The sequence below is a fragment of the Macaca fascicularis genome, chromosome 10 (assembly GCF_037993035.2).
Source record: "Macaca fascicularis isolate 582-1 chromosome 10, T2T-MFA8v1.1".
Lineage (NCBI taxonomy): Eukaryota > Metazoa > Chordata > Mammalia > Primates > Cercopithecidae > Macaca > Macaca fascicularis.
Window position 1 is genome coordinate 28,105,204 of NC_088384.1, and position 19,973 is coordinate 28,125,176.

At 56.3% G+C, this 19,973-nt stretch overlaps 2 protein-coding genes across 13 annotated transcripts in view; one reads left to right on the forward strand and one right to left on the reverse strand.

Annotated features, from left to right (window-relative positions):
- The window catches only part of SMARCB1 (SWI/SNF related BAF chromatin remodeling complex subunit B1), a 42,777-nt gene extending 33,420 nt beyond the window's left edge, over positions 1–9,357 (forward strand). For all 3 annotated transcript variants that reach the window (XM_045364381.2, XM_005595361.4, XM_074004139.1), the window contains 3 exons: positions 6–196; positions 8,434–8,565; positions 8,996–9,357. In XM_045364381.2, the coding sequence (XP_045220316.1) occupies positions 6–196; positions 8,434–8,565; positions 8,996–9,035 (363 nt within the window). In that variant the 3' untranslated portion in view covers positions 9,036–9,357. The remainder of the gene's footprint in view (positions 1–5; positions 197–8,433; positions 8,566–8,995) is intronic.
- Positions 9,353–13,833, reverse strand: DERL3 (derlin 3). 10 transcript variants are annotated; one of them, XM_015444513.4, is made up of 7 exons: positions 13,722–13,833; positions 13,539–13,601; positions 13,354–13,427; positions 13,144–13,237; positions 12,447–12,642; positions 11,836–11,926; positions 9,353–11,747 (listed from the first exon to the last, which is right to left on the reverse strand). In XM_015444513.4, exons 1-7 carry the CDS (start codon positions 13,812–13,814, stop codon positions 11,654–11,656), a joined length of 705 nt encoding a protein of 234 aa, XP_015299999.2. In that variant the 5' UTR covers positions 13,815–13,833; the 3' UTR covers positions 9,353–11,653. The 10 variants fall into 10 exon arrangements, with proteins under 10 accessions (XP_015299999.2, XP_073860241.1, XP_005595416.2 ...); XM_074004140.1 differs by having other exon boundaries at positions 12,556–12,642; positions 13,539–13,604; XM_005595359.5 differs by having other exon boundaries at positions 13,539–13,604.
- Positions 13,834–19,973: the final 6,140 nt, after the last annotated feature.

Sequence of the window (19,973 nt, forward strand, 5' to 3'; positions counted from 1 at the left end):
CACAGCTGAACATCCATGTGGGAAACATTTCCCTGGTGGACCAGTTTGAGTGGGACATGTCAGAGAAGGAGAACTCGCCAGAGAAGTTTGCCCTGAAGCTGTGCTCAGAGCTGGGGTTGGGCGGGGAGTTTGTCACCACCATCGCATACAGCATCCGGGGACAGCTGAGCTGGCATCAGAAGACCTACGCCTTCAGGTAGGATCGCGCACGAGTCTCTCCCTCCCTCATCTCCCTGCAAAACTGTTTTGAGAAAAAGACTTCTCTGTGTGAGTGGTGATACCTTTGAGGCTTTCTCAAGCTTCGCAGCACCATCTGGCTGGGGTCTGTGTGTTTGCTGTGTCCCCCTCCTGCCCTGTGTGTCTCACCGGGGCTCCGCTGTACCAGGTAGGGTTAGAAGCACTTAACGCAATAGCTGGCAAAGACTTGAGTTCCGTCAGGGCGAACCTCAAGTCCTTACCTCCACGGAGCCCTGGGCCTGCCCCCCGCCATCCACCATTCAGTCATCCTGCCCCACACCTTCTCTCTCTGCTCTTGCCCAGACTGTTATTTTGGTCAGGGTGGCCCCTGCCCAGGGTTCTTCATCTGTTGAACTTGAATTCTGTCTGAAACACAAAGGCCCGCCCAGCTTTCAAGAGTCAGGGGTCCCTGGCAGTTCCTTCTTACTGTAGTAACTCTGCCTTTGGTCAGTCAGAGAGCATTTGATGAGTACCATGCTGGGCTGGAACCCATCCTGGCTGCCCTGGAAGATAGAGATAGGTCACCTTGATCCCTGCCTGCAGCATTTGGGCTGGCTGAGAAGGTGGTGGAGGTGTGAACAGAATATTCCAGTCCAGTGTCCTCTGTGCTAGGGATGGGGATGGACCTGGGAGAGGCCCTCCTGTTCCTGGCAGGAGGTAGGACTTAGAGTTAAAAGCGAGGTCAGGGCCCAGCACAGTGGCTTACACCTGCAGTCCCAGCACTTCGGGGAGCTGAGGTGGATCGCCAGAACCCAGTAGTTCAAGACCAGCCTGGGAAAAACATGGGGAGACCCCATCTCTACAAAAAATACCAGAATGAGCCAGGCATGTTGGTGCACACCTGTAGTTTCAGCTACTCAGGAAGCTGAGGTGGGAGGATCACCTGAGCTCAGGAGGTCGAGGCTGCAGTGAGCCAAGATCATGCCACTGCACTCCAGCTTGGGTGACAGTGAGACCCCATCTCCAAAAAAAAAAATAGCGAGGTCGAGCTCTCCCGGCTCAGCGGGACTCTGGGACTGGGAAGAGGCTGAGCTCTCCCGGCTCAGCGGGACTCTGGGACTGGGAAGCCCTGTGGTTTCTAACCGTGTCCTCTGTGTTGGGACAGGGTGGGGGTGCGGCAAGCATCCCTACATCAAAACAGGATGTTTGGCTTTCATCTGCTCATCAGACTATCATCTTCCACATCTACAGTCATCACTCAGGGAGGACAGCTTAAAATGCTACATGAGGAGCAAATAGGAAGGTCTGTTTTGCAAAGCCATGACAATTAATGGAGCTCGTTAGGTTTGTGTCTAACTTGTTTTCCCAGACATCCCAAGAGACAGCTTCTACGACTTCCCGTAAATCTGAGCAAGGAAGAAGGAATGAGAGCCACCCACGGGGCTCGGGGGCCCCGGGCCTGGGAAACAGCTGAGCCCCTGCCTGAGCGCAGTGGTGCTGAGATCCTGTGACCTGCCCCCCAGCAGCCCTGCTAGTCACATGGTTCTGCTTCAGACAGGGCAGCTCAGAGAGGAGGCTGGGGGTCTGGCGTCTGATGCCTCCCTGTTCCCGCGGGGTGTTGCCTGGGAGTGCAGCTGTAGTGTGCATTCACCCTGCACAGAGCCAAGCCCTATGGCCAGAGAGTCAGTCAAGGGTGGCCTCACTCCACCAGAGCTGGGTCCGAGGACCCGGGAGGCAGTGATGTTACAAGCATCAACACTGAGCACCTCCTCCCCCAGAGGCTGATCCAGTCAGAACCCTCATTCTGGGCTCGCAGGTATGGGTGGCAGACTAGCTGCCCCCAGCATCCGGCCCCTACGGTGTTGACCTTCACCTAGCCCTGCAGCCACCGTGCCCACAGTCCGGGCTCAGGAGGTGAAGTCCCCGGGGCCTCTTGACAGGTCCTCGCAGCATCCTTTCTTTCAGCCACCACAGCACCATCCCTCCTGCTCTGATCCGAAGGTGACCTGAGCCTGAATTCCTTGCCAAACTCTGGGCCCTCTGCAGTTTGCAGAGTGGCTCCAGAGCAGGCCCCCTGGGGAGTCCCTGGTGGTGGCAGGTCAGGACTTAGAGACGGATCCCCTCTTTATCTCAGTGACCACTTAATGCATTCCAGTTGTGGGGCCTGGGGGCGTCACAGACCCCCCACCCCCTGCTGTCTCTTATGCTGAGTGTGCAGGTTTCAAATCTTTAGGGTTAAAGGCAAGGCCATCCCGCAGGGGGGACCAGGGTGAGCACAGGTCCCTATCACAGCAGCCAGGCGGTAGGGGCGGCCTGCCTGGGGACCTGGGAAGTGTCCTGAGTGGCCTTTTAGCATCAGGAGGGCTGCGTGTGTCTTCCCACTTCCCATACTAGAAGACAGCCTCAATGACAGGACAGGGCCTTAGGGTTGGACTGTCATCCCTGACTCCAACCCGCGTTCCCCCCACTGCACCACCCCACCCCATGGGATCTTGGGACTTTGTTTAACTCTGTCCCCAGGGAGACCAGTGTCAGTCCTGCCTGGCCCTGCCTGGGGAAAGGAGGATGGGCTGCTGAGTCCCCAGGTCCAGGGACCAGTCAGCCCACAGAGAGCTAGACCAGGAGTCCTGGCCTGGTCTTTGCCACGCAGAAAGCTTGGCAACTGCTGTGTCACATGACTTCTTTTTTTTTTTTTTTTTTTTGAGACGGAGTCTCGCTCTGTCGCCCAGGCTGGAGTGCAGTGGCCGGATCTCAGCTCACTGCAAGCTCCGCCTCCCGGGTTCACGCCATTCTCCTGCCTCAGCCTCCCGAGTAGCTGGGACTACAGGCGCCCGCCACCTCGCCCGGCTAGTTTTTTGTATTTTTTTAGTAGAGACGGAGTTTCACCGGGTTAGCCAGGATGGTCTCGATCTCCTGACCTCATGATCCGCCCGTCTCGGCCTCCCAAAGTGCTGGGATTACAGGCTTGAGCCACCGCGCCCGGCCTGTCACATGACTTCTTAAAAAGGGTTTTCAGGCTGGGCGTGGTGGCTCACGCTTATAATCCAGCACTTTGGGAGGCCGAGGGGGTTAGATCACCTGAGGTCAGGAGTTGGAGACCAGCCTGGCCAACGTGGTGAAACCCCATCTCTACTAGAAGTAGAAAAATTAGCCAGGTGTGGTGGTGGGCACCTGTAATCCCAGCTACTCAGGAGGCTGAGGCGGGAGAATTGCTTGAATCCGGGAGGCGGAGATTGTAGTGAGTTGAGATTGCGCCATTGTGCTCCAGCCTGGGCAACAGAGCTAGACCCCATCTCAAAAAAAAAAAAAAGGGGTTTTCAGCTCTGGGCCTAGGTCACCCCATAATGGAAGCACTCACTGATTCCCCTAGAGCCAATCCCTCCATCTCTCCCAGCCAGAGTTCAGTGCCTGGCTTCCATACCCTCCTCGGCAATGGGGACATTGGATCCACGGTACAGTGGGGCGACTGCCGGCCACAGGACATGTGTGCGCAAGGCCACTATGCCCACACCTTGGGGGAACCGGGACAGTACAGCCTGCTTCCTTTGGCAGTGGGACAGACAGGAGACAAGCATGAAGGGGAAACGGGCATGTGACAAACTGGTCAGAAGCGCTAGGCTCCTAGAGGACAGACTGGGACCAGAGTGACACAGACGTCATAGAGCCAGTGGAGTAGGATGAAGGGCCAGTGACAGGAAGGAGACAGGGCTCAAGGGGAAGGAGGCTGGGCTAGGCAGAGCCTCTGAGGAGAGCTGATCCTGCAAAGTTACCGGCACCTCCCCTGGGCCAGCCCTGTGTTCCTGGCCAGGGACTGGAGGAGACAGTGCCTTGTCTGGCAGAGGAGACAGATTCACGTGCATGGCCATCAGTGTGCCATGGCCACTGAAAGCACTGGAGGCTGTGGGCTTGAGAAAGGGCAATGGAGGGCATAGAACCTGGGGTGAGGATGGCCAGGGCAGGTGCTGACGGGGGACTGCAGCAGGAAGGATCGAGAGGAGGCCAGGGACAGGCAGGTGCTTGAGAAGGAAGGTGGGCCCTGTGGATCAGGCAGGGCGTCTGCCCCAGGGGGCTCTGCACACTAGCAGTCCTACACGTACAGGGTGGGGATGAAGAGAGACTAAGGGTCAGGGAGCTTGGTAGCTGGGCCTGCATGAGGGACAGAGAGGCAGTGTCCCTTTGATGGCACAGCATCAGGAATTAGGCTGGGGGATGTCAGGGACACGTTGTGCTGGTTGAGTGTGAGCCTCAGAGGTTCCTCCCGAAGCTCTGCCCACCAGCCCTGGCCTGATGTCAGGTTTTATTTGTTTTCTTAACAGCTTTATTGTGATATTCATAAATCATACAATTCACAAATTTAAAGTATATAGTGCAGTGGTTTTTGATATATGCACAGAGCTGTGTAACTATCACCACCGTCAATTTTAGGACTTTTTCATCACCCCAAAAGGAAGTGCCACACCCCGCAGCAGGCAGTCCCGTTCCTCCCCACCGTCTCTCAGCCATAGGTGTCCACTCATCCACTTTCTATCTGTAGATTTGCCTATTCCGGGTACTTCATAGAAATGGAACCATCTAATAGGTGGTCTTTTATGACTGGCTTCTTAGCATAATGTTTTCAAGGATTATCCATGTTGTAGCATCTTTTATCAGGACTTCATTCTGTTTTATGATTGAATATTATCTCATTGCGTGGATAGACCACATTTTATTCATTCATCAGCGGACTGACTTTTGGGTTGTTTCCATTTTTCGGCTATTGTGAGTATTGCTGCTGAGAACTTTGGTGTACGAGTTTTTGTGTGAACATCTGTTTTCAATTTTCTTGGCTATATACCCAGGAGTACAATTGCTGGGTCACGTGACAACTCAATGGTTAGCATTTTGAAGAATTTCTAGACTGTTTTCCAAAGTGGCTGCACCATTTTGCATTCCCACCAGAAGTGTGCGATTCCTGTTTCTCTGAATCCCGCCGATTCATTTGCTGTTCTCTTTTTGATCACAGCCATCTGAGTAGGTGTGAAGTAATTGTGGTTTTGATTTGCATTTTTCTAATGACTGATGATATTGAGCATCTTTGCCTGTATTTCTGGCCATTTGTGTATCTTTTTTGGAGAAAGTGATTTGCTAGTTTCTTAATTGGGGTGTCTTTTTATTGTTGAGTTATAATTGTTCTTTATATGTTCTAGATACAAGTCCCTCATCAGATGCATGATTTGCAGATATTTTCTCTCATTTGGGGGATTGCCTTTTCACTTTCTTGATAGTGTTCTTTGAAGCACAAAAGTTTTCATTTTGATGTAGTCCAATTTATCTTTTTTTTTTTTTTTTTTTTTTGAGATGGAGTCTCGCTCTGTCACCAGGCTGGAGTGTAGTGCTGTGATCTCGGCTCACTGCATCCTCCGCCTTCTGGGTTCAAGCAGTTCTCCTGCCTCAGCCTCCCAAGTAGCTGGGATTACCAGCGTATGCCACCATACCTAGCTAATTTTTTATTTTTAGTAGAGACGGGGTTTCACCATGTTGGCCAGGATGGTCTCCATCCCTTGACCTCATAATCCACTTGCCTCAGCCTCCCAAAGTGCTAGGATTACAGGTGTGAGCCGCTGCGCCCGGCCGGTAATTTATCTATTTTTGTAGTTTGTTGCTAGTGCTTTTGGTTTCATATCTGAGAATCCATTGTCAATGCAGAGTCATGCTGCCCCAGCACCATGTTGAAAACTACTCTTCCTCCATTGCGTGGACTTGACACCCTTGGAAAAATCAACTGAGGCTCCTGGCGGCCTCGGAGGTGTTGATTGCAAACATAAGGGCGACACCAAGTTTTGGCATCTCCCCTTCCTGGTCGAGTGGCTGTGGGCAGGTCGTTTTCCTTGAAGTCTATCTATATTTTGTAATTTGTAATGTGGGGATAATACTTGTCTGTTGCATCACGTGAGGTCATGAAAGTGAGATCACATTGAAAGTAAACTTCAAGATACTTGACCGGCATCAGTCCTGCCTCTCTCTGTCAACTCAGACGTGACCATCCCCGCCTGGGTCTCTTTGTCCCCACCTGGACACTCTGGGTGGCAGGAAGGTCTAGGGTCCCTGGTGGCTTCGAAGCCCATGAACCAGAATTCCCTGGAAGGAGTGGGGAGCAGGGTGGCTTCCAGGGTCCCCAGCACCGTTTGGAACTCAGGACAGCATCTCCCTGCCCATATGCCCCCCAAAACCCAAGGCAGGCTAGTGCTGGCTCTAGGCCCATTCTTACGTGGTTGGTGCGAGCATTTATTTTAGAACAAACCCACTGGAGTGGAATCTTCCCAGTGTCAAAAGGAGTCTCTGGGACCCACTCATCAGCTCTTATTTAAGAGAAAAACATGTTTTGCTCCCCTCGGTGTGGGCTCGGTGCCTTTCATGTCTGCCCTCCAAGGAAGGCTGCTGGGAGCCCTCACGGTGAGGAATGCTGTTTGGGGTCTGGGGCTGGGGCTGGGGCGGTCCCTAGACTGCTAACGCCCGCCTCCCCCGTGCTGGCCGGGGACCAGCTGTCAGGAGCTGCTGAGGATGGGTTAGCCCGAGGCCCACACAGGTGGGGGTGCCGACACTGCCTCTGGCCCTGCCTCTGCGTCACCAGCATGAGCTCGAGCTTCTGGGACTCATGGGCATGGACCTGGTGGGCTGAGCGTCAGCTGTGAGGGGTCAGGCCTGCTGCAGGGAGAGCCAGCCGCAGCCAGTGCCCTGTGCTGTGCCTTGTGTGCTCACAGTCCCTGAGACCCCAGGCTGAGGAGAGCAGCACCGAGCCCAACCTGGAACGGGCTCGTGGCTCCCGGTGCTGGGTGTACGCTCACTGGTGTGGATATAGGGAGCCGGGGCTCGCTCTGCAGGCGGACCAGTCCCACAACCTTGAGCGCCGGCTACAGGGAGGCCGTGAGAAGGTCCCTGGCCCCTAGGAAGCTCCCTCAATGGATGTGTGTTGGCTGCTTTAATAACAGTCATCTTTCAAAAGCCCTTCACAGCAATAAATGTTTCCATATTCCAGATGAGGTTTGCAGGGACCTGTCCTCTCTCACTCTATCAGTGTCCGCCTGGCGCTTCCCCTGAGCCCGGCCTGTCCTTGCTCCTCCCAGAACTCACTGTGTTTTGCAGAGCTGCAGGCTGGCAGGGTGTCCTTCTCCCAAGGCTGAGTCTAGGGAGAGCCAAGTGGAGGTGCCCAAGTGGAGGAGAAAGGAAAGGACCGTGGAGAGGGCAGGGGAAGTGGGAGAGTCATGGTTAGGACCGCAGTCTGAGGCCTTCTGCCAAGCCAGGGGTCTGGTGTCACTCAACCGGGAAACATTGTCAGCACCCAAAGCTGCTGTCTCAGAGGTGGGGGTGACAGGGGCCACTGCATGTGGGAGGCACACGGGCCCTGTGGCATCCACAGCTATGGTCTCCTTAGCGTCCTATCACAGACTTGCAAATCAAGGCCCAGAAAGGGGGCAGCCAGCCACCCTCCCACCTCCCCCAGCACTCCTGTGTCCACCCCATGCCTGTGTAGCCTCTGCCCTTGCTGCCCCCTCCTCTGCTGTATCCCCTTGGCAAGAGGAGGGTACCTTGGGGCAGAGTCGGGTGGTCCTTACGAGACCCAGGGCAAAGTGTGGTCCAGGGATATGGCTTCAGTCCAGCTCCCTGCCAGCCAGCTGTCTGATCCTAAGCACAGACCAGCCTCTCGGGGGGTTTTGTTTGGCCAGAAGGTGGGCTGAGGGGCAAGTGTGTAGAACATGCAGGGAACAGGCTGTGCAGTGGCCCTCAGTAGTGGGGCGCTGGGGACTTCTGGGAGACTCCTTTGCTCCCATTCACCATCCATCCCTTTTCCCTGATCAGTGGGCCCTGGCTCTGGACACTGGGTGGAGCATACAGTCCTCCTGCTCCTATGGGTTCCACCTCCTGACTGTGGCACTGTGGCATCAGCGTGGCCCAGCCTGTGCTGTCCTGTCAAGGACGACCACCTCCACAGCCAATGGCCCCCTCCTCCATCTCAGAGACAGAGAGATGCTGGGCGCAAAGGGCCTGTTGAAAGTTCACTTTGAAGGGAAGCCCATGGGGTCATGGTGACAACACTGTTGTTCTGGAGAGGCGCTGGCGCCTCCAGCAGCTCCCTTGGGGTTCAGGTGACTGGAGCATCCCCTGCCTGCCAACAGTGCTGCTGGGAGGAGCAGGGCACAGACAGGGGCCAGAGCTTTCTGAGGACTCTCCATCTGTAGCTGGAAAAGTCATTCCTTTCACTGCCTCCCCTCCTCGTAGTGAGAACCCTCTGCCCACAGTGGAGATTGCCATCCGGAACACGGGCGATGCGGACCAGTGGTGCCCGCTGCTGGAGACGCTGACAGACGCCGAGATGGAGAAGAAGATCCGCGACCAGGACAGGAACACGAGGTACCCCTGGCCCTGTGGTCCTGGGCTCTGCCTACAGGCACCTGGCTTTCCAGGCAGGGGCAGGGCCATTGCCTTTCCCAGTCTCCCATGGTCTTTGGGAACCTCTAGTGTTGCTAGAGGCAGGCAGGCTTCTGGGTGATGAGGCCCCATCCAAGCCCCAAAGTATGTTTCCCTGCAGGGAACAAACACAATTCCTCAGGCTGAGGGTCTGACCACAGCCCAGATCCAGGTTTTGGGGTCCCTGGAGTGATGAGCAGGGCTTGAGTGGCAGACAGGTGAGGCTGAGAGAAGGCTGGGTCCAGACCTGCTGGGGGCCATATCCTGCCTCTGTTCCCACCCCCACACCTGGCTGCCCTGTAGAGCCTTGGGAAGGGCAGCACCCAGGCTGGGAACTGGCCCCGACTCATTGCCCTCCCCACTCCTCTTCCAGGCGGATGAGGCGTCTCGCCAACACAGCCCCAGCCTGGTAACCAGCCCATCAGCACGCGGCTCCCACGGAGCATCTCAGAAGATTGGGCCGCCTCTCCTCCATCTTCTGGCAAGGACAGAGGCGAGGGGACAGCCCAGCGCCATCCTGAGGATCGGGGTGGGGGTGGAGTGGGGACTTCCGGGTGGCCCTTCCCGGCACACATTCCATTTGCTGAGCCCCAGTCCTGCCCCCCACCCTCCCCGCCCCTCCCCAGTCTCTGGGGTCAGGAAGAAACCTTATTTTAGGTTGTGTTTGTTTTTGTATAGGAGCCCCAGGCAGGGCTAGTAACAGTTTTTAAATAAAAGGCAACAGGTCATGTTCAATTTCTTCAAAGTTTTAGCATAAAAATAATGAGAGCCAGAAGTGGGGCTGGGGCTTGGGGGGACAAAGGTGGCATGTGAACAAGGCTGGCACACAGGCCGCGCCCTCCTCTGCCTCAGATTCCCAGGTGGGCGAGTGAGGGTGAATGGGGCTTCTGGTAGCACCTCAGCTCCCCTCAGCCTGTTCTCCTTCCAGACCCAGAGAGCTGAGAAGAGTGGCTGCGAGGCTCAGGGCAGAGTTCTCTGCCTTTCAGCAACAGCCCTAACTCTGCTCCGCTTGCTTGGCCTCAGAAAGGTGCCGTGAGCTCTCCTGCTGTCCCTGGGCCGCCCTGGCTCTGCTGTGTTCAGATGGTCAGGCTACTGCCAGCTGGGGCCTTGCTGCTCTGAAGTCCCCTGCGGAGGGCCCAGTCCTGTGTGGGCACTGCTGGGCTGTCGCCAGCCTGGGTGCAGGAGGTCTGTTCTAGCTCCAGTGGCACCCATAGCCAGGTCAACTGGGGCCCTTTCCCACCCCAGCAGGTGCTGTGGCCTGGGCCAGTTCCTGCCTCCCAGGCCAGCTGTGAGGAGTATGGGAATAGCCCTCCCGGCCTGGTGCCAGCTCTTGGGGTTGACACGGTGCAGGGAGGAGACATAGCCCGAGGTCCCTTCCCAGCCCTGCCTCCAAGGAGTTCATGTCCCCTCTGTGTTCTCATCTGTAATAGGGAGGGGTCCCCACTCTTTAGAATGGACATAGGATCTGGGAGGGCAGCAAACTGGCTCACAGCTCCAGCCTCACTGAAGGGAGTGGGCACAGATCCCAGCACAGACTGCTGCCACCCTCAGCTGTTGGCAAGTCCCTTGCTGCCAGGGCAGGGCTAGGGTCAGAGATTGCCGTGCTCCCTGGAAGTGGGGTAGGGCCCCATGTGGGCAGAGGCAGAGCTCCGATTAGGGATTGAGGTTCTTGGTCGCTGGGATGTGAGATGGGGGCTTCTTTGAGCACATGTTAGCATGAGACTCTACCGAGGAAGTTTGCACTCAGGGCCTCTGCCCTCCATCAAAGAGTGGAACTCCCCAGAGCCCCACGCACAGCAAGGGGACAGCTGGGCCTTACTGGAAGGCCTTGAACAAAAGGGAAGATTCCCAGCCCAGCTGCTCTTGGACATGAACAGGTTTCATTGCTGAGGTGTTTGTTCCATCCATGAGGCAGGAACCTTGGCAATGAAAGGGTGAGGCAGCCCTGTGCCTCCACAACTGGTGGGATGGAAGGAACCTTGGCTGCCTCACCCCACAGGTCGGGCAGGGCCACCTGGCTGGGAGGTGCCGGGGGAGGCCGGGCCCTCCCTCCTGACTGCCAGTTCACACCGCCGCAGAGCCAGCTCCACAAGGTCTGGCTACAACATGGAGGGCAGATTCAACAGAGAACAGTGTTGTTACCATGAAAATGACAACCTGTAGCTGGAGGAGGCCCCGTGCCACTGAGCATCCAGAAATAAACCACAACATGGACAGGCCTAGAGCAACAAGGAAAGCTGCCAGGTTAGAAGAGAAAAGTGAGCCATAGGGGTCAGATAAGGCTCACACAGGTCCTCAGCTAAAAAGAGCAGGAACAGAACCTTCCAGAAGTCCCTCCCTCACCTAGTCTCAGGACTCTGCTAAGGTGAAAACTAAGGCTCTGGGGTCATAGAAAGGGCAGAAGAAAGACCCAGTCCTGGCCCTCTTTTGCACCTGACTCCATGGGGCTTTGGTGTCACCAGATGATAAATGAGTTATAGGCCCACCTGTCAGGGTGGCTGATGAGGAACAGGAGAGGCTAGATCGGCATCAGCCTGAAGGCACCACTGGCCAGAACATCTATCTGTAGGCTGGCTCGGCACAGTCTAGGAGAGGCCTGTCCTGGCCCCAGCAGCCGAAATCTGGTGAAATTCCCCACTGACTGGCATGGAGCGGAGGCCTATGGTGGGCGGAACTTGCCCAAAAGCCCTGGTAGGGCCAGGATGAAAACCCTGAGCCTGTCACCTGTGAGCTCAAAGCTCTGCCGGGCAACCATGGGCAGTTTCTTTGCCCTCTATGGGCACCCCTATCCTACCACCTACAGTTGGGCTGAGAGGCCACACTGAGTGAGGACGGGGCAGGCAGAGAAGGATGTGGCTGGGTGAGGTGGGGAAGCCAGTGCTGTGGGCCGAGAGACTGCAGGTCATTCTGTTTATTCGGGTGGGCCCTTGCATGGACCCAGCCTTTAGGATGGGTTTTTTCTGCCCCAAGTAGGGATCACAGGCAGGATGGAAGCTGCCAGAAGCCTCTTGGGCCTGGCCCTCGGTGGGGGTCACTGCTGCGGGGGTGGCAGATGGGGTCCTGGCTGTTCCTCAGGAAGGGGCAGGTAATTGGGGTCTTCTGCAGGGGCATCCAGGAGCAGCTTTCTGTGGGGAGGGGCCCGTGTTGAGCAGAGGCCAGCACAGGTCCTCCATCTGAGGGCGGGGAGAGGGAGGGAGGACTCTCAACACTCACAGGAAGCCGGGGGTCAGCAGGAGCCTCTTGCCTCCAGGCTGGTTGGGGAAGACATCCTCCAGGAAGTAGTAGATGTGGCCCACGGCAATCCCTGTGAGACAGCCACGGACTGCAGGGTCACCCTCCATAGCCCAGAGTCCTAGACCAGCAGAACCTGCCCCAGGCCCCCATCCACAGCCTGGTGGCCCTGCAGGCCCCAGAGCATGAGTTCCCCAAAATCTTGCAGAGTGTCAGCCCAGGGTGGGCCCTGAAGGACAAGCTTAAAGGGCCCAGAAGCAGACAGGACACAGGGAGGGGAGGGCCTGAGAATAGTGGAGGAGTGAGAGCCATGGGGCAGGAACCCTGACCCGCCCATCCCCACCCCCATCAGGACCACGCAAGCATCAGCAGATCAGCCCTGAAGATGCAAATTATGTGGGCCGGGTGGCTTGAGGGGCTGTGCTGTAAGAGCACAGCAGCGGGGAGGGCAGGAAGATGGGGATGGAGCCAGATGAGAGGTCCAGATGTGAGCAGAGCTCCAGCACGGATGGGAGAAGGGCCTCAGGGCATAAGCAGCGTGTCCTGAGGGGAGTGGCCAGCCTGGGGTGGACTGGATGTACCAGGAGGCTCACCCAGCAGGTCCACGAGGATGGAGTTGCCCAGCAGCAGCGAGAAGCCCATGAGTGCCCAAGGCAGGAACGGCGCCTGGAAAGTGAACAGGCCGAAGAAGTTGACCCTCACCCGAGGGCTGCGGCGGCTCCACACGTACACCAACATGGCCATGAGGGCCTGGCCCAGGAAGAACAGGCTGCCCAGGAATCCCAGCAGCTGGGCCAGAGTCAAGGTGCTCCGGTGGCAGGCCTCAGCCCAAGCTCAGGGCCCCTCTGACTTCTCAAGCCCCCGGAATTCTTCCCTTCATCTCCCCTCTGTGCTATTCCCTCATCAAGATGAGCCCGTCCAATAAAGGCGACAGACAGTCCGCTTCAGGTCCCATGAGATCTGCCCTGCACACCTACAGCCTCATCCCAGGGTCCAACCACTGCCTGTCCCTGCCCCAGTTTCTCCCGGCTACTCGCATTCAGGGCTCAGCTAGTGGCCCTGACACCCCACCTGGCTCTTTTGTGCATCGCCTTGTATTTTGCATAGAGCACTGAAGATCTAGCCCTGGCCCCTGCAGCTGAGCACAAAGTCGACCCTCAACACAGACTAAGCTGGAGAGAGCGACTGTGTCCCTTTCTGGTACGGCTGTTCACGTCAAGCCCCAGGACCAACACAGGCCGGACCCCGAGGCGCCCTAGCCCGACGTTCCAGAGCCTGCGGGAAGGATACGGTCATAAGGAAGCCCCCGAAGAGAAACATGAAGACGAAGTCGGCCGTGCGGCCGCGGAAGGAGCCCTCTTCCAGCATGCGGCAATAGCGGAACCTATGGCGTCGGTATAGGAAGTACCACCAGGTGGGGCCTCAGTTTCCCCGTCCCGGGCTCTCCCAGCCCGGCGGGCCTGCCCTCCACCCAGCCTATGTCCGCAGGGCGCAGGATACACGAAGAGTATATTGAAGAAGAAGCTGAATCCCAGGGGCCCGAAAAAGAGGAAGTTGGTGACGAGTCTCCAGACCTGCGGAGTACGGGTGGTCAGGTGCAGGGTGGGCGGTCAGGTGCGGGGTGGGCTGTCAGGTGCGGGGTGGGCGGGCCGGGCCCACAGGTGCGCGGGGCGGGGCGGCCTCACCTGGAACTTCCGGAACACAAGGTGCGGGTTGAAGTAGAGTTGAAACGGGCTGAGGAGCTCCAGCTGCTGTAGAACCAGGGGCCAGTCAAGAGCTGCCAGGGAGCCACGCCGTAACCATGGCGACCCTCACCCTCCCGCCAGAGGCTGTAACCAAGGCGACGTCCGGTCCGCCCGGCCGCTTACCACCGCCGCAGTGGTGAGGACACAGGCTGCGGTGTAAGCCCGCGTCACCGCCGGCACCTGCAGGAACTCGGCCGCTAGTCCCTGCCACGCCATTGAACCTTCTCAAGCACGCGTGGCCCAGCCAGCAAGGCGCTCTTTAACCCGCCTCCCAGCCCCGCCTTCTACCAATCCGCATCCGAGGCGCTGCGCGCCCCGGCTGAAAAGAGAGCCCCTGAGCCCGGCAGCCAATGGAAGGAGGAAGAGGGCAATTAGGGGCGGAAAGGGAGAGTGGGCGGGTAGAGGCTGGTGGCCAATGGGCAGGCGCCAAGGTTGAGCACGTGGCGGTTGTTGTGGCTGCGGTGGTGGCGCGGGAGAACGTGTGGCCAATGAGGAACTGGTCACTTCGCGGCTTTCTAGGAGAGGACCAGTAGCGAGGACCCACGACACCACGGGGGCGGGGCTAAGATCGTAGGATTAGAGGAGCGAAGACCCGAGCAGGCGAGGCAAAACAGGAAGGGGCGGGGCGCGTGGGGGCGGGCGCGTAGCGGGGCGCGTGGGGGGCGCAGGGAGTGTGGCGGCTCAGACAGTGCTGGCTCACTTCCAGCTCACTGACAACCTAGCCACAACGTTCTCCTCGCTGCGAACCCGAGACAGGCCCACCGGATCCACAGCAGGGAGGCATTCGGGAATGTGTCCAAACCTCCAGGGCCCCACTCAAATGTGCTGACCCCTGTCGGAGTTCTTCCCGGGGGCCACGGAAGGAGAGGCTGGACAGGGGGATCGAGTCCAGGTGGGGCCCGAGGGTTGAGAGGCGCACCAGAGCAAATGGACAGGCAGGAGAGAGCCTCAATATTTTGGTGGAAAATAGAAATTTCCTCCCTCATTCCCTCCTTCCCTTTTTCCCTTCCCCTCCCTCCCTCCCTTCCTCCCTTCCTTCCTTCCTCCGTTTACTAAACAACTGTATGCTGGGGATACAGCATCCAGTAAAAGACACTGTCTCTTAATGTCCAGCCAGGAGGCAGTCAATACAATAAGCTAGTGCTGACACTTGATGAGAGTATTGCCAACTGAGGGGTGGGGACACGTGGGGGTCCGCAGTGCTAGGTGGGTTAACCTAGGATGCCTCTGGGAAGATGTGAAGTTTGTCACTTTACAAGGATCCCTGTGGCCATTAGGATGGTAACTGTGAAAAGCAAAACAATAAAGTGTTGTCTAGGATATGGGGAAATTGGAACCCTTGGGCACCATTGGTGGGAATATAAAATGGTGCATCCGCTGTGAAAAACAACATGACCATGACTCAAAAAACTAAAAATAGAATTATCGTATGATCCAGCAATGCTACTTGTGGGTACATATCCAAGAGAATCAAAAGCAGGGACTTAAACAGATATTCATACACCCATGTTCATAGCCCCATTATTCACAATGGTTCACATTGGTTCACCCAGCGATGAGACAGACGAAGTGTGGTGTCTACATGCAAAACAATACCATTCAACCTTAAAGGAATGAAATTCTGACACATGATGCAACATGGATGACCCTTGAAGACATTACGCTCAGTAACGTAAACCAGTCACAATCCTGGGCACAGTGGCTCACACCTGTAATCCCAGCAGTTGGGAGGCCGAGGCAGGTGGATCACCTGAGGTCAGGAGTTTGAGACCAGCCTGGCCAACACGGTGAAACCCCGTCTCTACTAAAAATACAAAAATTAGCCGGGCGTGGTGGCAGGCGCCTGTAATCCCAGCTACTCGGGAGGCTGAGGCAGGAGAATCGCTTGAACCCGGGAGATGGAGGTTTCGGTGAGCCAAGATTATGCCACTGCACTCCAGCCTGGGCAACAGAGTGAGACTCTGTCTCAGGAAAAAAAAAAAAAAAAAAAGGCAGTCACAAAAAGACAAATACTGTATGGTTCCACTTATATGAGAAGGATCAGGGAGTTATTGTTTAATGAGTGCAGTTTCAGTTTGGGAAAATGAAAAAGTTCTGGAGATGGATGGTGGGGATGGTTGCATAAGAATGTTTAATACCACTGAACTGAACACTTAAAAATAGTTTGGACAAATTTTATGTTATGTATATGTTACTAAACTTAAAACAAACAAAACAAAACAAAACCCTCTGTGTTTGCTCTTAGGGTAGTGGACTGCCAGAGGAATCCGTGAGCAGGGGGAGGCTTTAAGGGACAGTGATTATTTGAGGGGGTGGAATCTGGAGGACGAGGCGGGGTGGGATACGGGTTTGTCCACAGATGGGACAGGGCTGAGAGAGGGGAGTCCAAGTGGATTCAGAGGCCTGAGCTGCAGGTGGTCGTCTTTGTTGAGATGGAGGGCTCGTGGGGAGAAGGTGAGGGGGATAGAGGGTCCTGTTCTGGCCTCATCAAATTTGAGGCCTCTGTGTGACATCGCTTGGAACAATCTGAGGTGTGGTGTTGGGGTGGGGGTTGGAGCAGACAGTCCTAATGTGGGTGCTGTCATCCAGTAGTAGATCAATGGTATGTGTAGCTTTGGGCATGTGTGAGATGCTCAAGGGGCAAGGGTCGATGGAGAAAAGAGGCCAGGCCTGGGTAGCCTGACCTGCAGTAGCCAGGGAGGGAAGGCAGCCCCAGCTGGGGAGGCCGAGGGAGGCTGAGCCAGGAAAGGGCTTCAGGAGCCAGGCAGTGATAATCCAGGGAGACGTGGCCTGGGAAGGGACTGAGTTGCAGCCATGCTAAGGCTCCTGGTAACCAGGATAATGGCAGGCAGGAGGGAGAGGGAGGCACACAAATGGATGTGCCTTCACAAACAAGGGGAGTGCAGCCTTGGAGGGAAGTGTGGAAGACGAGGGATGCTCTGGACAGGGCTGTGAGGTCCCCCGATGAGACTGGAACTGGCCAAGAGGGAGAACTGGCTGAGAAGGTTCTCAGGTGGATCCCAAGAGCATGAGGGTCCCACGAGCGCCCTGAGGGGGGTTCCCTGGGGAGTGGGCTGAGACCAGTGCCTGATGAGAGTGGGTTCAGGAGCCTTCCTCCCTGCTCTGGAGGGGAGGGGGAGGGCCTGGAGTGCTGGAGGGATGTGCATTTGCTGGAGGGATGTGAGAAGGTCTGGCCTCATACAGCAGGGGTTGGACCAAGACTCTGAGGGGTTGGGGACTGGGAGCAGGGTGAGAGGACCCCCGCAGACAACCTTGGTTTTCCAGCAAAGCAGGCTAAGGTCATGTTGGAAGCATGCCAGGCAGAGCAAATCCCACCCTGGCAGCCACAGTGTGCGGCAGGGTGGGGACCCAGGGCCTCTGACGCCGGCGCGGGCGCCCAGCGGGCACAAAGGAGCCGGTACAGGAGGTCGGGTTTCATGTCAGTGTGGGGAAGGGGAGGTATTCCTCCTCCAGGCACTTAGCAGGCGCTGGCTGGCCCTCAACTCAGGGTCAGGCTGGGGCTAACAGGAGGGGCCGTCATTGTCGACCAGGGCGTCTGTCTACCCTTCGATTGGGGGCTGATAAGACAGGCGCCCAGATTGGGGGCTGAGAAGCACATTCCTGGGAGGCCAGGAGCCTGGGGTGGGTGGGGGAGGCCAGCCAGGGCTGGGAGGGAGCATGGCAGGACATCCAGGGAGCAGCGGCTGGGTCCACTGAAGAGGCTCCCTTTCCAGAGCCCCAGGATATCCTCAGATGGGGAAACTAAGGCATATAAGGAAGCAGAACAGGGCCTGGGGCAGACCTCCATTCTTTTTTGTCCAGTCTGACGCCCAGAACAGGCCACTCTGGAAACACTAGGTCCACTTCTCCTTGGACCCTTGAGCCCCTCCAGATAATTCTTTATGGAGAGAAGCCCTGGGTATCCCAAGTTCCCAGGGTCCTAGTGAGGAAGTGCCTTACACTAATATCACGGTGGCAGACCTGCCGGCTGGGCCAGCCTTCTTTCTCCTGTGCTGAGGACGGTGGATGGGTTGGGGACCTGTGGGGTAAGGTAACAATGGGCTCTGCTCCCCATGCCACCTCCCTGGCATTGTGACCCTTCCTGCTGACTCCCATAGGACACCTAGATCTCCTATCCAGGCCCTCTCAGTGTCTGTAGACAGGAGAGCGCCCTCTGTATACACACCCCACCCAGCTTCCCCCCTCACTGGCCTCACACACTAGGAGGGGCCGTCCTCAGCCCCCAAGCCTGGAGTCAGCTCTGTACCCAAAGCCCCATGTTGCATGTTTTTTTGTTTTTTTGTTTTTTGTTTTTTGTTTTTCTAGAGACAGGGTCTTTGCTCTATTGCCCAGACTGGAGAGTGGTGGTGTGATCACAGCTCACTGCAGCCTCAACCTCCTGCTCTCAAGTGATCCTCCCACCTCAACCTCCCGAGTAGCTGGGACAACAGGCATATGCCACCATGTCCCGCTAATTTTTAAATTTTTTTTATAGAGATGGCGTCTCACTGTGTTGCTTAGGCTGGTCTCAAACCCCTGTCCTCAAACAATCGTCCCTTGGACTCCCAAAGCGCTGGGATTACAGGCGTGAGCCACCACGCCCGGCCCCCTATGTCACACCTGACACTCCCACGGAACTCTCTAGGCCTTTCCCTTCTCTCCTATGCCTCATCACCACCACTAACTCTTATTCAGGCCTCTGGTTCTCTCCTCTAATACTGTCCCAACTCTCCGAACTATTCATTCTGTTACCAAAAAAAAAAAAAAAAAAAGGAGGAAGGCTGGGTGTGATGGTTCATGCCTATAGTCCTAGCACTTTGGAAAGCTGAGGAAGGCGGATTGCCTGAGCTCAGGAGTTCAAGACTAGCCTGGGCAACATACAGAAACCCCATCTCTACAAAAAATACAAAAATTAGCCAGACGTGGTGGTGCATGCCTGTAGCCCCAACTGGGAAGGCAGGGAGAGCCAGGGGGCTGAGGCGAGAGGATCCTTGAGCCAGGGAGGTCGAGGCTGCAGTGAGCAGAGATTGCACCACTGCACTCCAGCCTGGGTGACAGACTGAGACCCTGACTCTTAAAAATACATTTTAAAAAAAATATGTTTCCTGGCTGGGTGCATTGGCTCATGCCTATAATCCCAGCAGTTTGGGAGGCCAAGACAGGCAGATCACCTGAGGTAAGGAGTTGGAGACCAGCCTGGCCAACATGGTAAAACCCCGTCTCTATTAAAGATACAAAAATTAGCTGAGTGAAGTGGCACTCACCTGTAATCCCAGCTACTCAGGAAGCTGAGGCAGGAGAATCACCTGAACCCCGGGGGCGGAGGTTGTGGTGAGCCAAGATCGTGCCACTGCACTCCAGCCTGGGCGATAGAACAGACTCTGTCTCAAAAATAATAAAAATAATAAAATAATAAAATAAATGTTTTTTAAAAAGCAAAATCAGTAAAATTTTAAAAATAAGAGAGGAAGAGCAGAGGGTAAAAGTGCCTCTTACTCCAGGAAGCCCTCCCTGATCACCTTCAAAGGGACCAGAGCTCACCTACTTCTGTTAGAGTCCCGAGCACTTAATTTTTAAATATATTTTATTCTAAAGGCAGTCCATGCCTGTTGTAACTAACCACAAGAATCAGAAACAAACTGTATGTTTGTGTACCTGCTGGTGCAGCTGTATTTTCTTCTTGATGACACACAGTGCCTCTTTTGGGCCCTGAGCACCTGTCCACTGGGGGACCTCTCCTCAGGGACTGTGAGCACGGGGCCCACCCCCTTCGAGCACAGGAACCCCTGCAATTGCTGTGAGTAGGCTTCCAGCCAGCCCCTCCCAGAAGCAGCTGTGTCCCCCTTGGCCCTTCCTGTCTGGGCCACGGGCTATTTTTAGCACTGAAGCCGGAACCCACACAGCAGCAGCTGCTTGTGGCCGGAGCGCAAGAACAACAAACCATCCAGGTGGGTTGTGTCAGGCTGCAGAGGGAGCGGCCTGGGCCTGGCCCTCTGAACCTGGTAGCAGAATCTGGACTTTCCAGGAATAAGCTGGTCTCTGGGTGGGACGGGGAGGGAGGAAGCAGAATGGGGCAGAGGATGGGTTGCACTAACCAGGCCAGGATAGGGGAAGGGCCTGTGCAAAGGCCCTGAGATAGCTGGGAGAGAGGAAGAGAGCAGAGGAGAGAAGGTGAAGGAGGCAATGAAGAAGAGTTGCTTGTGATGGGAGGGAGGAGCGGGGCCAGGCCAGGCAGAGGTGTGTCGCCTGTGGTTTCTGTCCTAATCAGATGAGCAGGGGAGGAGAGTGGTGGCCTGCAGTGGCTCGCATTAACAGCGAGGGAGCGGGAGGGTCAGGATGGCTGAAGCCACAGGCCTCAGTGAATGCTCAGTAGTG